This window comes from Coturnix japonica, chromosome 15 (genome assembly GCF_001577835.2).
Source record: "Coturnix japonica isolate 7356 chromosome 15, Coturnix japonica 2.1, whole genome shotgun sequence".
In the NCBI taxonomy this organism is placed as follows: domain Eukaryota; kingdom Metazoa; phylum Chordata; class Aves; order Galliformes; family Phasianidae; genus Coturnix; species Coturnix japonica.
In genome coordinates, this window is record NC_029530.1 from 374,110 (window position 1) to 392,520 (window position 18,411).

General features: G+C 48.3%; 2 protein-coding genes and 1 long non-coding RNA gene across 5 annotated transcripts in view; 2 read left to right on the top strand and 1 right to left on the bottom strand.

Moving 5' to 3' along the window:
• PPM1F (protein phosphatase, Mg2+/Mn2+ dependent 1F) overlaps nt 1-11,741 on the top strand; it is a 28,246-nt gene extending 16,505 nt beyond the window's left edge. The window contains exons 9-12 of one of the 2 annotated variants that reach the window (XR_004309062.1): nt 702-801; nt 1,299-1,387; nt 4,030-4,186; nt 4,735-7,414. Coding sequence is in view for 1 of the 2 variants with exons in the window: in XM_015877531.2 (XP_015733017.1) it covers nt 8,195-8,272 (78 nt within the window). In the remaining variant the exon portion in view is untranslated. Of the gene's footprint in view, nt 1-701; nt 802-1,298; nt 1,388-4,029; nt 4,187-4,734; nt 7,415-8,194 lie in introns of those variants that run through there. The other variant, XM_015877531.2, reaches the window with a different exon arrangement.
• Nucleotides 10,218-13,035, bottom strand: LOC107321043. The gene is made up of 2 exons (XR_001558438.2): nt 12,547-13,035; nt 10,218-11,305 (listed from the first exon to the last, which is right to left on the bottom strand). It is a non-coding gene; the product is annotated as an uncharacterized LOC107321043 (long non-coding RNA).
• Nucleotides 13,036-13,183: 148 nt separating this feature from the next.
• Nucleotides 13,184-18,411, top strand: part of MAPK1 (mitogen-activated protein kinase 1) — a 28,885-nt gene continuing 23,657 nt past the window's right edge. For both annotated transcript variants that reach the window (XM_015877533.2, XM_015877532.2), the window contains exon 1: nt 13,184-13,550. In XM_015877533.2, the coding sequence (XP_015733019.1) occupies nt 13,408-13,550 (143 nt within the window). In that variant the 5' untranslated portion in view covers nt 13,184-13,407. The remainder of the gene's footprint in view (nt 13,551-18,411) is intronic.

The window sequence follows — 18,411 nt, forward strand, 5'->3', positions numbered from 1 at the left end:
TTTTGGACATGCCTTGACAAATGCAAACCTTCTTGTATATATGCAAGAGTTCACTGTGTGCTTGAGGCGTGTAATAAGGCAAAAACAAGTATTTTGTGTAGCCTAGAAGAAAAAACCTCACTATGCTGTGGTGGGCCAGCCCAGTTGCAGTACTTGAATCTGCAGTTTGGTGGGTGTTCTGTATTCTTTGAAAAAGATTGCACAAGCAGTAGGGAAAAGAATATGTCCACACGTTCTAGGCTGTAGAGAAAGCACTTCCAGGAAACAGCTTGTAATCTTCTCCTATCCAGCCTGGCTTTGCTGCATAAATCTGTGGTTTCAGAGTCCTTGCGAGTGACGTGGACCTGCTCCTGTCTCAAGGAAAGGCAGGAGGGTCTCAGTATGGGAAAAGCCAACTGACCGGCTGCGGTCTGAGCGCTCTTCCAGGGCTGTGTGCTTCTGCCCCTAGAGGGCTCCCTCTTTCCTTTGGCCAAAGCAAAACAAAGGCCATGGCAGATACGTGATGCTGTTCAGCTCCACAAGTTGCTCAGGGGAGCCCACGGCGTGCTGTGTCATTCCCATAATACTGCAGTTGAGCCACTCGAAAGCTGAGCCAAAAACGATTCACTGCATTGTAACACCTTCTTCTCAACCACGTATCTTTTAAGGAGCTGCAGTGATTCTGACACCAACTCCGTGTTTTGTTTCCTTGCTGGTTAAAGCTCAGGTAGTTGGTTGAGGCTGGGATGCAGCTTGTCCAGCACCGGATCTCTGACTGTGGCCAACAGCCGGCATCTGGGGAGAGCGCAGTAAGCAGGAGAGGTAATTCATGTAAAGAGTGGGATGAAACAGCTGCAGCTTAAAATAATGTTCTTTTTTGTATCTCTTAGATAAGATTTAAAAAAAAAAAAAAAAGTCATTGTGTTTCTCTTTATATAAAGTATAAAAGGTGTGTGTGTGTGTGTGTGTGTGTGTGTGTGCTTATTAGCCTACCTGAGACCTTTCTTTTAGCTGAGACCAGCTCCTTTACAAAAGCAGGTTCTGGTTTCAGCGTAGGGAAAGAAAGAAGAAAAAGAGCACAACAGTGGAACAGAAGGCACTGAAAGACTCCTGTGTAATTAATTACAGTCATTTTAAAATCTTGTGCAGAGTCTGTGCTTGAAGAAGTTCTAAGTTACAATTAGGCCAAGCTGCTAATGATGGATCTAATTGTGGGGTTACAGACAGGCGCAAGTAACACAAGTTGGGCCACTGGCATCAGAGATTTCACCTAATTGCTTTCTGTTGATGCTCCTAATTCCGCACAACTGTTCCTGCAGCTGCAATGACCAGCATGAGGTGACGCCTGGATGACCTCAAGAGTTTGCTATCACAAACTTAACTGGCCAAATGTCACCGGTCTTTAAAGGTACCGTATCCTCACTCTCTTGGCTCTCCAAGGCTTCTGGAGATGACTGTTTCTTTAGCACCACTCCTGTTGAGCCCCCGGTACCGAGGGAGTTGAGATGGGAGAAAGAATCAGATGCTGAAGTGGCTCTGCAAAGTATCCCTTTCTATAAGGACAGTTATGTGAAATCACACGTTTCTTAAGAAACCAAACGTGCAGTTGAGGCAGAGGTCATGTTCAGCAGTGCTGTCAGGCACTGGATTAGGGATCTGTATTCTCTGTCTTAAACCTCTTTGTAACTTCTAGCTGTTACTTATTTATTTGTTTATGTATTTGGTAGTGCTGGATAGAGATGAGCAAGTGTCTGGCTTTTGCAGAGTAAGAAAGAGAGGATCCAGCCATTTTTAAAGTAGTTTATGGAAAGGCCAGTGGATAAATCCTGGCAGAAATGCTTATGAAAGCTGTTCATTTCTTCCCTCTTCACTTCTTGTAATGAGAGGATATTTTGCAAAGGCTTGCCCTTACCCTCAGTCTTCTAGTATTTTCTTGTTAATGAAATTTTAAGTCAATGAGCTGTTCCCAAATAGTAATAGACCAAACCAGGATGTGCATTAGCAGGCTAATGGCAGGCATCCTCCCTTGCTGAAGGCAGTGTGTCTCATGGCAATCCTCTAGGAGTTGGCTGCATCAGTTGGAGCACTTAATGTTGGCTCTGCTAAAGCACTTCTTGTCCTCCCATCATCTCCTTTGGGAGACTTCTCCATTGACTAATAGATCTCACTTGTCAGGAAGCCTTTCCTGTTCTTCATTCTTACTGATCTCAGTTCCAATACATCCAACTGTAATTCCTTTGACTACTCTTTAATGAAATATTAATAAAGAGAGGCAAAAAGCCATCACACTTATGTCCATATCAAAAATGGATACTAATCTTTAGTTTGGTCTTCATTGTAAGATTTGTGGAACTAACTGTTCAACAGTAGCAGTTAAAGGCTGCCTGCGTGCGTGTCAGGCTAATAGTGTCAGGACCTGAAGCTGGCTTGCATAAATCCACCTATAAATAAAGCTATTGGGACTTGGAATCTGTCAGAGACTGCCGTGCAAAAGCTGGCAGCTACTGGAAGCAAAGCTGACCTTCCTGGGGCTCTTGGGGCATTTGTGAGGTTGCACAGGGTGCTGGTTGAGATGCCCTGGGGAAACCAGGGCTCTGGGTGTGGGGGGAACCACTGGGGAGAATGGTGTTGGTGCAGCAGCAGCCTGCGTAGCTCCATCCCATGCAGTGGAAGCTGCTTGCAGCCGTCACTGCCACCAAGAGAGGCTGGTGTGCAGGAAGCAGCTGGGAGGTTTGCACAAGGACTTCTTGTTTGGTTGCTCACATTATATCAGTGTTTGGGCTATTGAGAGGGATCTGGCCTTTGGGTCCTGCTTGCATCTCTATTTATTTTTGCCCATTCTCAGTTCTCTTTGTGAATACCAATTTTCTGAGTCACCCAGAACGATTCCTGCCTTCATTAGGGATTCCTTCCAGCATCCCTTTAACTGCCTGTAGGCTGCTGCCTGCCCCTGCCTCCCCCTGTGCACTTTGCTGCACAGATTTAGCTCTCAGTATTCTGTAAGTCACCTCCTGCAGCTCAGGCAGCTGAATGCCTTCATCCACACAAAACTGTACTGTACCTTTGGCTCTTTGCACAGCTTGCATTCTTCACCTGGCCTGTTCTGTGCCATCCCTGCAGCCCCTGGCATTTAACCCTGATGTGGTATGAGGCCATAGTTTATTCCAGGTCTACAGTAGCTGTGCTTGAGGCTATTCAAGTGAAATGGTTGAACCAGGAAACTGAGCATCCAGATCCTGTAATCTCTTTCTGTTACACTGTGTCCTTCCGTGTCATCCTGGATAAACCCATTTACCTACCAGTGTCTTTATTTCTTTGATATTTGTTAGTGTTTAAACTGTCTACAATATCTGCACCGCACAAACAGGACGGCATTTTTAGAAACCTAAATTAAAAGATGCAGTATAAAGAAGAAGTAATTTTATGTCCTTTAACGGATGTTCTTACATGAGTTGCTGACCCCTGTGGCACTCGAAAGCTTGTCTACAAGAAATCAAAAAATCAATAAGGAAAATGACCAGGGATGGAGGATGGTCTCTAATTGCAGCACTGAGTGTCAGTACAGTGGATGTCTTCATGCTGGTTAATGACTGTCCGTAATGGTATTCAAAAAATGTAGGTTTGCTGTAGCTGTTTCAATGTCCAGATGAGCAGCTCGGAGCTCTGCTAATGATGCAAATTACTTAACGCTCATTTGTATGCAGTGTGCTCCTGCTTTGAAAGTACTTCACAGAATTCAAGCCAAATTCAGCCTTGCAGCTCCACTGAAGTCAGTGCTCATCTGTGCATCTGTTGATTGCTTTGCTTTTCTTTTTCTTTCTTTTTTCTTTTCTCGAAGAATAATTTTCTTGTTGCACCGATTTCATTTCTTAAAGGTAATTCCTGCAAGGGGTTTGTAGTCACTCCTCCTCTCCCCAGTAAAGTAGCAGTGAGTACAAATGCAGTTCTGTTGATTCTCCCATCTCCTTCTTAAGCCCTACAAATGAGGACAAGCTCAGTAGAAAACAGTGTTTTATGTTCTTTCCTTTCTACTACTTTGCACCTCCTCAGCACAGTTTTGGTGATATATGGCACTTCTCCTAAAAAAAGTCTTGCGAGGAATCTGCTGCCATCTGATGTATCCAAGGAACTGAGTTCCAGCCTGTGCCCATTTCTGGATTAACCCACCATGAGCTGATGAAGGCCCAAGACGTTCACGATTCTACAGGTTAGTTATGCTCAGCCATAACAACTTAAGGATGCACCTTGTCATGGCTGACAGCAGTATGGCATGGGAGTCTGACCTGGTATTAGAATAAAAATAGCTGCTGGAAGGGTGAACAGGCATTCTTAGTTCAGATGTATATTTTAGTATTTGACTTTATAATTGAAATATTCCTTTAATGTAGTTATTAACATGATCCAGCAATGTTTTTAACACACATGCTAGGGGTGGTGGGGAAACATCATCTGCAATTATATCATTCACTCCTGGGCAGGGGTGTGATTTTTAGCTTACAGCAAAGCCCCACAACTCTACTGCCTGCATAGAGTAAGTGGGAGTAATGGAAAAGCTTCCCTTCTAAATGTACACGTCACTAGAATGGGCAGAGATGTTTCTTGTCAACTCTTAGATATTTGCTGGCAGCACCAACGCAGGTTGAGATGTGGGAATGAAGAGTCCATTTCCAAGCAGTACGGAGGATGAATCTAGATGCCCTGCTGCCCTATGTTATATAACATTATTATAGTATGTGACTTCCCCTCTTCCCGCAGCGCAGCTCTCCCAGCCCTGTGCTCATCGCAGGGCTCTACAACATGGCTCCTCCCCTCGAGCTGCCCATCCCTCCCGGCCCGCGTATCTTCCCTCTCTCCTGCTGGAGTAGCCGTAATCCCCGCAGGAATGTGGCCCACGGCCTCGGGCATGTGACTCCAGAGAGTTCTGATGGTGAATGCAAAGCAGAGAAAAGCAATCCTGTGTCACCTGGCAGCGTAGGAAGGGAAGAGCTGGGCAGCTGTGGGCTGCGTGGTGTCCAGCCACCTCATCAGACAGAGAAATAGAGGCTAGACTTTTCGGCTGCCTGTGTTGTTTCCCTGTCCATTGTGTCTGGGTGATGTATTCTCTGCCTGTGGTTTTAATAAATGTCTTTCTAAGCTACTTTCTGCTTTAGTCCCCTTGGGATAGCTCATTCCAACTCAGCCACTTCAGTATGCTGAAGATATTAAGTCAATTATGTGGAAAAGGGGAAAAAAGGAAACAAAGTTCGTGTAGAACATGTGAGGAAGCCGTAGCCGTATCTCTGAGAAGCTGCTGCATGCGGCACAATCCTCACCTGAAGTTTAAGTTGCACAAAGCGCTGCCATTTGATCATATTAACACTTCTCCTTTTCCTTTCTGCACTCGTGTCTACAGAGCGTGCAGAAGTATTTGCCATGAGAATCCCAAACTCCTGCTAGGACCCAAACTTGTATTGGGTTCTAATAAGCCTTTGTAGGTTGGTGTTGCGGTGTCGTAGGGTACCCTGCAGACTGACACAATTCCAAACAATTTACATGTGTGGAAACTGAGTTTTGTTCTATGTAGTAAGAGCCCATCTTAACCCTGCTGGAGCAGAGCAGCCCTTTTTTCTAGCAGAAACCAGAGCTGTTGTTGATTAATTTCTTGCTAAAAACTAAGTCTTTGCCATCTGTTCCACCCCCTCACTACGAATGCCACTCTCATTATGTTGATTATGTAATTAAAAATGAAAATATATTTTGGTAGAGTGCCGCATAGGCATCTGTGCTTATTCTTCTGTTCCTGTTCACTGCCCCCTGCCCCCATCCCATGCAGAAGGGAAAAGACAACAATTGTTCCACTTGCCAGTGGCTTTATATTGAAGCTGTCGCACTGGCTGCCAGACTGGTGCACGTCATGGGAGCAGCCACTTGAGCCCTGCTGTGTCTGAGCTGCGGCTCCTTTGGAAGCCCCGGCTATTAGGTTCATGAGAAACCCATGGCAGGAAGCTGACCCTTAGACTGAGGCTCCTTTAAGTTTTTGTGATGGGTTAACTTGAATCCAGAACATGAAAAGTGAAGAGAAAGAGGCCTGGCTACTTCATAAGTGATGGTGTGACCTCTGAGATCAGTGGGGCTGCTCATGTTACAAACATGGCCTGTCTATCTAAGGACGGAGGAAGAGAAAGAGGAGGGGTAGCCTTCTTGTAAGAAGGCTTAGAGCAATTACTGAGGTCTCTTACAGCAAATGAAGTTGTAAGTGTGAGTCACGTTCCCTTTTTTCCTCTTGCTGCCAAGTTTGAGGCAGTAACCAGACAGGGAGGGAAAAAAAGGGAAAAGCAACAATGGAGAAGAGTTGAACTGAAACAACCCTTCATTCAGGGCATTGTTTGACGTTTTGGTTCTGATCGTACATAGAGATAAAGGCCCTATAAATATCCTGTCTGCTGAAATTCCTTATAGCAACATGGCCTGTCAGCTGAACAAATAGGTTAGGTTCTCTAAATACTACCTAATTACACATGTAAATATGAATTACTGATTATATCCCTGCACCGCATGGAATGAAGGCCTGGTCACCGGGAGGGACATTAATCTCCTGCTTTACTGAGAGATGCCCCAGTCCCAGGAGAGCAAATGGCGCATACAGCTGTTACTGCTGAATCAGTGCGAGCTGAGATGGGGCTGAAGCAAGCAAGGAGATATTTATCTGGCTGATGAGCGTAGATGAAAGCCTCTTCTGACGCTTCTGAAAGTATCTGAGCATTTAGTTCTGTTTAACAAATGGCTGGAAGCTTTTCTACTCTGCTTCAGAGCTTTTAATGAAGCATTGTGATTCCCATTGTGGTCGACTGTTTGACAGTTTTATTATTACTGGTATGCATAGCGTTTTTTAATGTTTGACAGCTGGAGAAAGAAGTATTTTGTGCATTCAGATTTTTAGTACAAAGCTGCTGTTTTCTATTCTGCCTTTGCCTTTGTTTCTTATTGCTGATGTGAATCAATGAAAGACAGAGCTGATGAAATTACATTTGTTTACTTTTTACTTGATAATAATAAGACACAGCCAGCCCTTTGTAAGAGACAGAAATGGGGGATGTGAATGTTTCTACAGGCTTTCTATAAGGGTTTTTTTTTTTTTTTCCTTACAATACAAAGGCAGTTATTTGTTTCTTATGTCTTGATTTATAAGATAATGCGCACTTCCTAATGTATGTGGAATAAGAATGGAGCAACGAATGACAGTTAGCAATGGATTCCACTTGAAAATCTCTTAGCTGGTTATCTTTATTAATTCAACAGCATAAACAATCGTAGCACATCACAAAACAAACACCAGGATAGTTCTGTGCTTCAAGGTAGGGCTGCCTCTGATCATCACTGCACATCTGTGTACAGCTGCACAAAAAGCGCCAGCCCCCTGGCTTTGGCTTTATGCACATGTGATGGTTAGTGGGAACCAGCTTTGATATATTGGTAGGATATTGGAAAGAAAGAGGCTGCAGAAATCAGATACCCATGGTTGTTTTGGTGAGTAATGTGCATGTTGTGTGCATTGTGTAATGCATTTTGGGGTGTTTTGTTTTTTTTTTAACACTTGCCCTAAGAAAGGAGGCCTACGTTTGTCTGCCTGACTTGTGCCGCTTGTGTTTTTACATGCACATTTCTAGATGTCAACAGCTGCAACAGGAAGGTTTTGGGAGGGATAAAGGGCAGAAACAGGAAAGCAGGAGGGGAAGATGATGTGCAGAAGGGAGGTGGTAAGGGAGGCCCTTACACAACTGCTCTCCTGATGACTGTTTCCTTTGCTCTGGACACAACTGAGAAAAGCACATCAAAGAATGGCAAAGCCAACAGAGCTGTCTGAAGGCTTCTCAGCAGTGCAGCCAAATCTCCCTGCTGCACAGGCAAAGCGAGACTCAGAGCGCTATCACATGGCAGCTGAGCCAAACCACTGAATTGCTGGTATCAAAAGGACAGCCCTGCTGCTCTCCTTTGGTGCAGCTCTGGTGCTTCTCTAACCCTTTGATGAGTTTATGCAGCTCAGTAAACTTTAAGAAGATGAATTCTGCAAAAAAAATATTGAAGTTATCAGCCCAGGAATGGAGGAAGGGCAGATACTGTGAGAGTCAAAACTGGGACTGCAGTGGTGGGGAGAGGTATGGATATTAGATGTTGGGGGTGTGCTGGAGGATGCCTTGCTGCTACCCTACACTTAAGCTCCCTCTTCATCTCCCAGGTGCTGCCTTCCCTCAGAACAGGACGTGCTGAATACAGAGTGACTAAGAAGGATGCCTGGGCAGGTGAAGGGAGGTGATCCAGCAGTGGGGAACGAATTGCTGCAGGACTGCAGGAGCCCAGGAGGATGTTGCCATGGGTAAGAGTAGTGGAAGAATTGAGGAGCAAAGAGGGTGTGATCAGAGTGTCTGCAAAAGCTGCTACAACAAGCACTGAGAAAACACTGGAATATGGGGCAATGGTCCCATTTTGCCGATCTAGCTCTTAAAGGGTTTTGCTAATGTATCCATTTAGCAGTTCCTGAAGAAACAGTCCTGTATATCTGCCTTATTTAGGCATACATTTATCCAAATTGGGTTTTGATAAGAGGACAGCAGCTGGATTTGTATTATCTGAGACAAGTGGTGATACTGGCTGTTCAGAGCTCACCATGGAAATGTATCCGCATGCTGGCATGCATCCAGCTGCACTTCACAGAGGTAAAGGGGACACGAGAGTGGTGCACTACTCGCTTTTAATCCATTTGATGTAGAAGGGGCTACTTTGCCTCTCATAGGAAAGGCTGGAGGAACTACTGTGCTAATAAACACACGTTTCTGGCTGCAGCATATGGACTTCCCAGATTCATAAACCCAAGCAATTCATAGATCAATTACAATTAAATATCCACACACACTTCCATACTGCAGTCTGATGTGAGAGGCATAGGCCCAAGTGTCTGGGCATCTGCTGTCTGTTCTTCCACACATGCTACAGATGCAGTGTCATGCTACAGATGTTTTGCCATGCCCTTCCAAGAGCTGCATTCTCTCCTGCTCTCCCTTTTTCCCTTTCCATCTTCCTTTTTTTTTTTTTTTTCCTCCCCCATTTTATTTTAAGCAGCCCTTATTGTCAGGTACTCAGAAATACTTCTCATTGCTGCTGGCTTTTCTGTCAAAAGATTTCCAAGCCAAAGGTTCACTTTGGCTCCGTTAATGATGGTGGGAAATGAGACATCATATCAAGAAGTTGGTAGAGATGAAGGGCGCTGATGGATCCCTGCAATTTTGTGTCACTTGTACGAGACCCACAGGCTCAGTAATGTAGTAAGATAATGTAACACTTGATTACAATGGATGTACTGCACTTACAGAAGGCATCTTATCACGGAGCTCCACATATCTGAAGTAATAACCGTTGATGTCAGGTAAGACTATAGTAATGGAAGCAGATAATTTTCCCATTGTTAAAATGCTATAAATGTCTTAATTACATGAAATTTAGCTAGATCTAGTGCTGGTGGCTGGAGGGAACATCCTTCTGAGGTTCAGCCTTTCTCTTGGTCTGATCAGAGCTATTTAAAGAAGTAAGAATTACATGTAATTATTACCCATCTTGAGTTTCCAGGCAGCAAGGTTACCACATGAAACTGCCATTCAGATGTTCTCATTTGTCCCAGAAAGCCTGAACAAAGATTTATAATCAGCTCTGAACTTAACGAGCCTCCTTCAGCAGTGAAGCCCCGTGAGGCACAAGAGCTGTCTTCTGCACAGCTGTATAGCTACCTGACACGGTGCTTATTCCCTTATGGATGTAGCAGACAACTTGTGCTTGGCCCCCACCCCACGCTCCTGTCAGTCACAGGCTGAGTTCTAGCCACTATTGCAAGAACATCCTAAACCAGTCTGCAGTTTGTATTTCCTTGCCAAAGATCTTATCTGCTGCGGGTGCAAGTTGCACCAGAAAGGTTCCTGGTGTTGAAAAATGTGCACTCTTCTGTTCTGCAGCTCTGCCTTGTCAGGCTGGGTCAGCTCACCTACAAGAGCTGGACTGAGCTGTGCTGTGCGAAGGCTCACACGGCAATGCAGCGCTGCTCTGATGGTGGGAACAACGTCTGTATTTGATTGGGCACCTCAGAACGTGCAGGTTATTGTCCTTAGGAACAGGCTGAACTTTTGCCATCATCACATCAGACTCTGTGCTGCGTTTCTGCACAAGTTCCTGCTTTGTATTCCTATGTTTGCAAAAACGACAAACACTGAGAGTAGAAATTTATTCAAATGAATCACTATTTATGTATTTACAGGGGAAAAAATAAAGGATGCCGGGGCTGCAATGGCCCCATGAGATGCGGTGTGGATTTCGGTGGGACGTGGACTGGGCCACAGAAGCTGCTTGTCTCACACAAACGGTCCCTGATACTATCATGAAAACTGTCCATTTACAGCAGCAGATGCCACGGGGGGGTTGTATATTTGGATACTGTTAATTCTTTCCTTAGGAGTGTTTATTAACAGATGCTTGCAGGTTGTAGGATGGCGTGGTGCAAACAGGAAGCACTACAAGGTGTTGTGTTGTCCATGTAACGCAATGCATATTCCAACAGCTTGGCTTTTTTTTTTAAAAGCACTGCAACACCACTTCCTTAGAGAAACCGCTCCTGTCTGCACAGCTTGTTTCTTTCTGCAGAGAAAGAATGAAAGTGAGATTGCAGCAATATCTGGACCGCATAAAACCCCAATAATCCCACTCTACATTCTTTAACTTCTGCCTTTATTGGACGCATCCCTTGTCCAGCATGATGCTGAACTGAGAGCGAGTGGGGGAAACAGACGATGTACTTATAAATTGTGAGCCTTGTGGGGTTCTGTAATACTCTTACTGCCTGTTTGTATGTTCGTGTATTCATCCAGCAACTGGTGATATCAGAAGCAGGGAGCTCATGAGGCTGACATCACACGCTACGTCTGTTTTGTAAGATCTCCGTCGCCTTTCAGTGCAAGGAGCTTCAGCACACGCCAGCTGTGATTGCAGCGACATCCTTGTAAGTCACCATAACGTTCTGCACAAACACTGTGCACATGTTTTGTCACTGCTGTAGAATAACTTTGGGTCAGTGCTTGCATCACCCACAGCTTGTTTACAGAATTCCAAGTCTTGAGCAAAGCGAAGCTGGTTCATGAGGAGAAGCTGGTTTTCAAAAGACGCGAGCTCCAGATCACTGAGGGCAAGTGAAGCACACACCAATATAGAAATTACCCAGTTTTACTGCGGCCGACTGAGTGTGCTTTGATGCTGGGAAATTTTCATGACTGAAGTGCAGGACTGTGCCTGGATACTGCTACTACTGCAGCTGAGAAATAAAAGCAACTTAATTTTACATAGCAGCAAAATGTCAGTACATGAATTACAATTGTTGGAGTTTTATAAGGTTTTAAGGATGCTGTAAAATGGATTCCTTCTAGAATATTTAGAATACAGTTGTAAATGACTGCTATAAAACTAAAGAGCATTCAAAGGACTTGAAATTGCACCTGAGCTTTCAAGCTGTCTCATACTTGTGAACATCAGATTTGACAAGAAGGTGACACTACACCCCTACAACAGTGACAGAACAATATCCAGTGTGAGATGAAGGTTGTTAGGGACAGTGCAGTTCTGCCATTAATCACTGTTTCTGCTCCCCGTGGCATGCTCAAAACAAATATAGCTGTTTACCACTTTTAAGTCCATAATCTATAAACCACCATAATAAGCTTCCTGCAAAGTCGGTCAGAATGCTGAGCAGGGAAGAAACAAATACTGGGGGAAAAAGAAAGTGAGTTTGTTTTGGCATCAAATTGCCCTGCACTTTGGGCAAGATACTGCTTTTATCTGCCCAACAGCATAAAATGACAGAGATTCTCAGTCACGGGGAGGTCACTTTACACTGCTGAAGCAGTGGATGACATTTAAATGACAACTTGTCCCGTGGGCTTTCGGCTGTATGACACCAGTTCAATCAGGCCCAGGTAGGTTCTGATTAGAAGTCATTAGCATCTGATGCTCTTTATGACTCTCTTAGGATGGCTCCCAGTGGATCAGAGCTCATATCCGAGCAATTTCAGTTTGTGTCACATTCATCACCATGGTTGCTGACTGCCTTAGAAGTTAAAATACATCTTTATAGAATGCCTTACATGTCTTACTTCTCTTTCTTCTCCTCCAGGCAGAGGCTTGAAGTCTCCTTAAATAACACTTGGAAAATTGCTTTCTGTACTGGATGTCTGCATTTGGTTTGGACGACGGGGCACTGGGAGCACAGCACTGAGCACAGCACTGAGAGCACAGCACTGAGCACAGCACTGAGAGCACAGCACTGAGCACAGCACTGAGAGCACAGCACAGAGAACACAGCACAGAGCACAGCACTGAGAGCACAGCACTGAGCACAGCACTGAGAGCACAGCACTGAGAGCACAGCACTGAGCACAGCACTGAGAGCACAGCACTGAGCACAGCACTGAGAGCACAGCACTCTCCCTGCTTCTCCCAGGCCCCTTGTTTCTTTTACTTGTTACCTTTAAGTTTCCTTTACTTGTTTCTATAAACTACCTTTAAGTTTCCTGCATCACTGTTCAGTTTGAGTTTTAGCAGAGAAAACGAAATCCCCAAGAGCAGCACTGTGGGGCAGCTGTTTGTGCTTTTTCTAAGCCCAATGATGCTGTTCATTTTCTTCTCTCCACTCGTCATTACCCGCCGTCATTTCGTGGTATCAGCATCCCCTCAACATAACGCCGTGTTTCAGCCATCAAACCAATGACCTGCTTGAGACACCTTCCCATTCCTTCTGTCACTGATGCTTTAATGTCAGCTCAGACAGACGGCCCGGCCCGGCTGCGTGTGACAGCACCGTGTGTGACAGCACCGTGTGTGACAGCACCGTGTGGGCGCGGGAACGCGCACGTAGCGCCGGACACGGAGCCGCGGGAACGGCTGCGTGTCCGGCCCAGAGCGACGCGCACGGAGCTCGTCCCCGCACGGTGCTCGTACCCGCCGTGCTCGTCCCGTCCCGTCCCGTCCCGTTCCCCCCCATCCCGGTCTCCATTTCCTCCCGCCATCACCTGACTCCTCTAATGGCGGCGCTCGGAGCGGCCGCGCCCACCACGTGACCCGCCGCCCACGTGACCCGCGCGCCGCGCCCCCTCCCCGTCGGTTGCGGTTACCGCAGTCCGAGGCCCCCCCGGTCTCGCCCCGCCCCCCGCCCCCTCCCGTCCCGTCCCGTCCCCGCTCTGGTGGCGGTGGTTGCTCGGCGGGTCGGTTCGTTCCGTTCTCCGCGGCCCGTTCTCCGGCCGGTGCTTCTCAGCGCGGTGTGGCGGAGCCGCCTCCTTCCTCCTCGCTCCCTCCTTCCCGTCCCCTCCTTTCTCCTCCCTCCCCTCCCCGCACGCAGTCGCCGCGGTTCCCGGCACGGACAACATGGCGGCGGTGGCGGGGGCCGCGGCCGCGGGCGGCTCTACCGGCACCGGGGGCCCGGAGATGGTGCGGGGCCAAGTGTTCGACGTGGGGCCGCGATACACCAACCTCTCGTACATCGGAGAGGGGGCGTACGGCATGGTGTGGTGAGTACGGCATGGTGTGGTGAGTACGGCATGGTGTGGTGAGTACGGCACGGGGTGGTGAGTACGGCATGGGGTGGTGAGTACGGCATGGTGTGGTGAGTACGGCATGGGGTGGTGAGTACGGCATGGGGTGCTGAGTACGGCACGGGGTGGTGAGTACGGCACAGTGTGCTGAGTACGGCATGGGGTGGTGAGTACGGCTCGGGGCGCTGTGTGAGTGCGGCCGGGAGCGGCCCGCGCGGCCTCGGGGCGGGGCAGGTGAAGGTGAAGGCCGGGCGGCCGCCGCTTGCCCTGCCCTGGGCCCTGCCCTGCCCCGCTGTGCCCTGGGCCCCGCTGTCCCTTTGTGCGGCGCTCACCTGGCTGCTGCTGCTGCTGCTGCTGCTGCTGCCCGGGCCTCCCGCTGCGGCTGCGGCCGGGTGGCTCCGCTCGGCCCTGCCCGGCTGGCAGGCGGCGGCCGGGCCGTGTGTGCGCGTTCTGCGCCGACCGGTCCGAGCTCCGAGCGCCAACCGCGAAATGCGGGACAACGATCGCGAGATTTTGGCGTTGTAGCAGCGGCCCCGACGTGCCGGGCCGAGCCGCGGTGCTGCCGCTGAGCTCCGGGCTGGGCCGGCCGTGCTCGGCTCGGGGCACCTGCTCTGCATGGGCGGCTGTGGATGGGAAACGCAGCTCCTCGTTGACGGGCCCATCGCGGCGCTTCCCGGTGTGTTGTGTGACCGGAGGTGCTGTGTGACACTCGCAGCTATGGTTGTGTAGCAGCTTTGCTTTCTCTCTCTGTCGGTTCGTGCTTTGTAAACCGCAGTGTATCGCTCAGCAGAGCTGCCTTGCTGCCTTCAGCTGCACGCTGTGGATCTGCAGGTTTCCTCTCGCAGCTGTGGGGATGTGCTGCTCCGTCACGGTGAGGCCGAGCTGTGTTGGTGGGAGCTGGAGCCGCTCCTGAGCTGCTGGGGAGGCAGACAAACATCTGCCAGGAACTTTAAAGCTGCGGCCTTTGCTTTTGTGTTGTGGGAAGAAGCTCCAGCACATAAACCAAAAAAAACAAAAGCTCCCGTTGATGGTGTAAAAATAACCTTGTTATTGGTTTAGTGCTGGAAGTCACAACAACGGCCCGTCCAGAGCTCGTGTTCCAGGTGTTGTTATTGTGTGCCTTTATCAGCGGAGCCGGGTGGCAGCTCGCAGCCCCAGCAGAGCTTGGTGCCCGCAGAGCGATCCAGGCAGGAGCTGTGAGCAGCGCCGTGCCGTGCGGTACCGAGGTGGTGCCGCAGCCGGCTGCTCACGCTGAGATGTTTGTGCACGGCGCAGTGCGGTGGCAGCTGATGCCCTTTTTTGGCGTCACCGTGATTGGGAGCAGACAGGGAAACGGGGTCCTTCTCTTCCCCTGCACACGGTGTGTCACTCCATTCTGTTATGGAAGGGTTTCCTCTCTGAAACTGTGGAATATTATCGTCTGTTTGGAAACTTGCCATATTAAATGATATTCTGCTTCAAATGCTATCTGTATTTCTTAACAAAAAATTCTGAATCTCCAGTTTAGTTGAGATATTCATTTGGCTCCTTTGTTTTCTTCTCTAAAGCTGTTGGTGTGAAATCCTGAACGTGATACATTGCACTGTAATTATTGATCTTCTGCCTTGGGTGTGAAATGCCAGGGAACAAAGTCTCAGTTTATGCGTGTTTGACAAAGGAGGTGCTGGATGCACATGTTCCAGCTGAATGCCATAGCAACTGTCATGCCTTGCAGCGCAGCACACCGACTACTATGGTTAAGTAACAGTGCTTACTGAGCAGTGCAGGTAGAGCTTATGCAGATTCGTACTGCGTGTCCCGGGTCTTGCTTTGACTGTAACGCAGTGCAGATCTGCAGAGCATCTCCCTTCCGGGCTGGGGTGGCAGAGGGCAAAGCCACAGGGTGCAGGTGGAGACAGCTCCTGCTATTGAAAAGCCATTTAGGTTTGTACTCTTAAGAAAGGACAGCAAGGCAAGCGTTAATGGCTTTGTTTTAGGCAGTCAGCTGATGTGTATGAGACAGAAGGTGCTGGTTATTTCTAAATGCATTGTGCTGTAAGGCTTGCTATATGCAAAATGGGTGGCTTAACTCTTAGTGGAATCCCTCACTCGCTTATTTTTCACAAGTGTTATGTTTCCACATCGCTGAATTAGGGAGTTCATATTTAAAAAACATCTTGCTGGGAGTTAAGAGGTTAATAAGTGGGTATCCATGTAAGCATCCCTTCCCAAACTGTTGTTTTTCACTTTTCTTGCACGTGGAACCAGGGGATGAGCACCATGCTGAGATGTAGCTGAAATCCGCAGCACCTTGCTGACAGTAAGACATGAAATAGCAAATACAGGGCTTTGTTGGCCTGGGATCAGCCAGTACTGGCTGCTGCTGGAAGCTGCGGAGCTCTCAGGTGCAGTGATGGCTCTGGAACGAAGCTGCCCCTTCCTCGCCAGGTGCTGGTGGGGCAGCCTGCCTCGAAAGGTTCTGCAGGTACTGAGCCCTGCATTGCCAGCAGGAGCTGTTCTCCATCCACGTGGTCAGTGCTGATTTGGTAAGGGATTGTCTGATAGTTTAAAACAGGTAGTTTTTGGAAGGAAATGGTTAATGAGAGTGTGATGACAGGCTTCTGTTTTGTATTGTTACTTAGAACTCTTCTTGCCATCACACTTACGTAAACATGAAGTGTTATCACTGCTGCAAACTGTGCATGTAATCCATAAAGGTGAATGCAGTGGGAAGAAGCTGTTTTGAAGCTCATGTGTTGTATTTCTTAACCTAAATTGTACTGTTCTGCTGGATGGATGTACTTACTGTTTTCTTTCCAGTCCGAGTTAGATACAGGCGGTGCCTGTGTTCCCTGGTGAGGCCGAGCTGGTGATTTGAGGCAGAGGTGGCCTTGGGTTGGTTCTGTTAATGAGTCTGTTGATCTGGGGAGAATACATTATGATGATGGAGCATGTGCAGAGGTCAGCGTCCTCCTTTATAAGTGCTTTTAGGGAGCACGGGTTGCATATAGGTGCTGCTACCTGTTAATTAGTGTGTTCTGGTCTCTGATAAGGAAAGCAGGGAGCTAATAGGCATTGCCCTAATGTCTCCTCATCAGTGCACGGATCAGAGCAGAGATTTGGGGGTGTAATGGGTGGAGGGCGTCAGTCCCCTCACTCTGGCAGCAGTCTCCTGTGATGGGATGGTCTGTGCTGCAGATGGGGTTTGGCAGCAGCATCCCCTGTTCTGTCCTGGGGGCTCGAGGGGGGTTGTGCACAAAGACACAGCTTAGGGCTTGGACAGTGCAGCACGGGGACACTTGCATTCCGTAAATAAATACAGGTTTTCGTAACATGGCATGTCCCAGCACACAGAAGCAGATATCTTGTGTTGTTTTTTCCTGTTACATATGGAGGAAATAAGACTGTTGTGCTCACATTAGCTATGTGTGGTTGCATCACTGTCTCCTGTACTCCTGCTTCGGGATCTGGGACCTATTGCTGGGCCTCCATTGTGTGGCAGATGGGGAAGGTCTCACCAGGTGAGAAATTTCTGCAAGTTTCTTAAAAATCTGTATTCTACTGTAGCAGAACCGTGTGTGTCTGAGGGGGAGGGTTTACGAGGGGGTCACTCTGCTGCAGAGACACGGCTGGGCCTGTTGGCAGCTGGGGCCTGTTGGCGGCAGGGCTCAGCTCAGCATGCTGCTATGGGGAGGGATGGCTGCTGGGCACGTGGGGCTGGGGACCTTTCCTTGGAGGCTGTGTCTTGTGGAAGCGTTCTGCTGTGATCCACAAAGGAAATCAACTGATCCCTTTGATACTTGATACTAATATTTTGACGCCTTGCTGTGCAGTAGTGCATGGAGCAGAGTGGGTTGGAGGCATGGGTCACACAGCCCGCCCGCCGCTCACAGGACGGCTCCCACATCCATCCAGCAGCGCAGGCTGCATCTCAGAACTAACCGTACCTGCAGATGGAGGTCTCTTCTTTGGGCAGCTCCTCACACGTGACCAGCTGCCAGGTGAAACTTCTGCATTGAGAAACACGAGGATTTCCCTTGCTGCGGGGAACCTGCAACCTCTTGTCACTTTTTATCCTCTGAAAGAGCCCAGACCCTGCAGTGACCCTGCCTGCTCTGTGGGGCTGTGCCTGGCGATGTGCGGGGTAAGGAGTGCTGTGAGGCAGCACGTGTCTGTGCCCAGGGTGGGATGTGGTAGGGAATAACATCCAAGAAAGCCCTGTTGGTTGCTTTCAGTGGTACTTAAGTTTGTGTTTCCAGGTGTATTGGAGAATTACCTTTTTGTACCTTGTTGTAATGCAGAATGAAGTGAGCAGTGTACGTGGAGTGGTCTGTGGTCTGTTCTGTGTGATCCATGGGTGCTGTGCAGAGCTGGGTCTCTCTGGCCGCCTCTCCCAGCAGTGCCCAAAATCCAACACAAGTTCTGCTGAGGAAAAACCGCTTCTCTCGGGGGTTATTCTTTTGTATTTTAATGTAATTTTCATAAAAGAGTGGAGTGCTCGGAGGTGATTAGAATGCAAATGAGGGTTTTTGTTACATGGTAGAAAGTGTTCATCTGTGCTGTGGGTATGTCTTAAGTACAGCAACTTGCAATTAGGCTTACAGTTTATAACGTGTAATTTCTTCATGCAGCAGTTCTCCTTGCAAGTAGCAGCTGTCCCCATACCTTCCTGTGTGCCCGCAGTGCCACCCGCTGCAGCCCGGCTGGCTCTGAGCTGCAGTGCGCATGGCGGCTGCTGGTCAGCATCCGGGGTGGGGGTGGAAGCTCCCATGGTGGGTGTGAAGATCCGAGTGCCAGTGCTGAAGCAGGGAGGGATCAGGAAGGTGCTGGTAGAGGACTTCTTTGCTCTCCCCGTTCC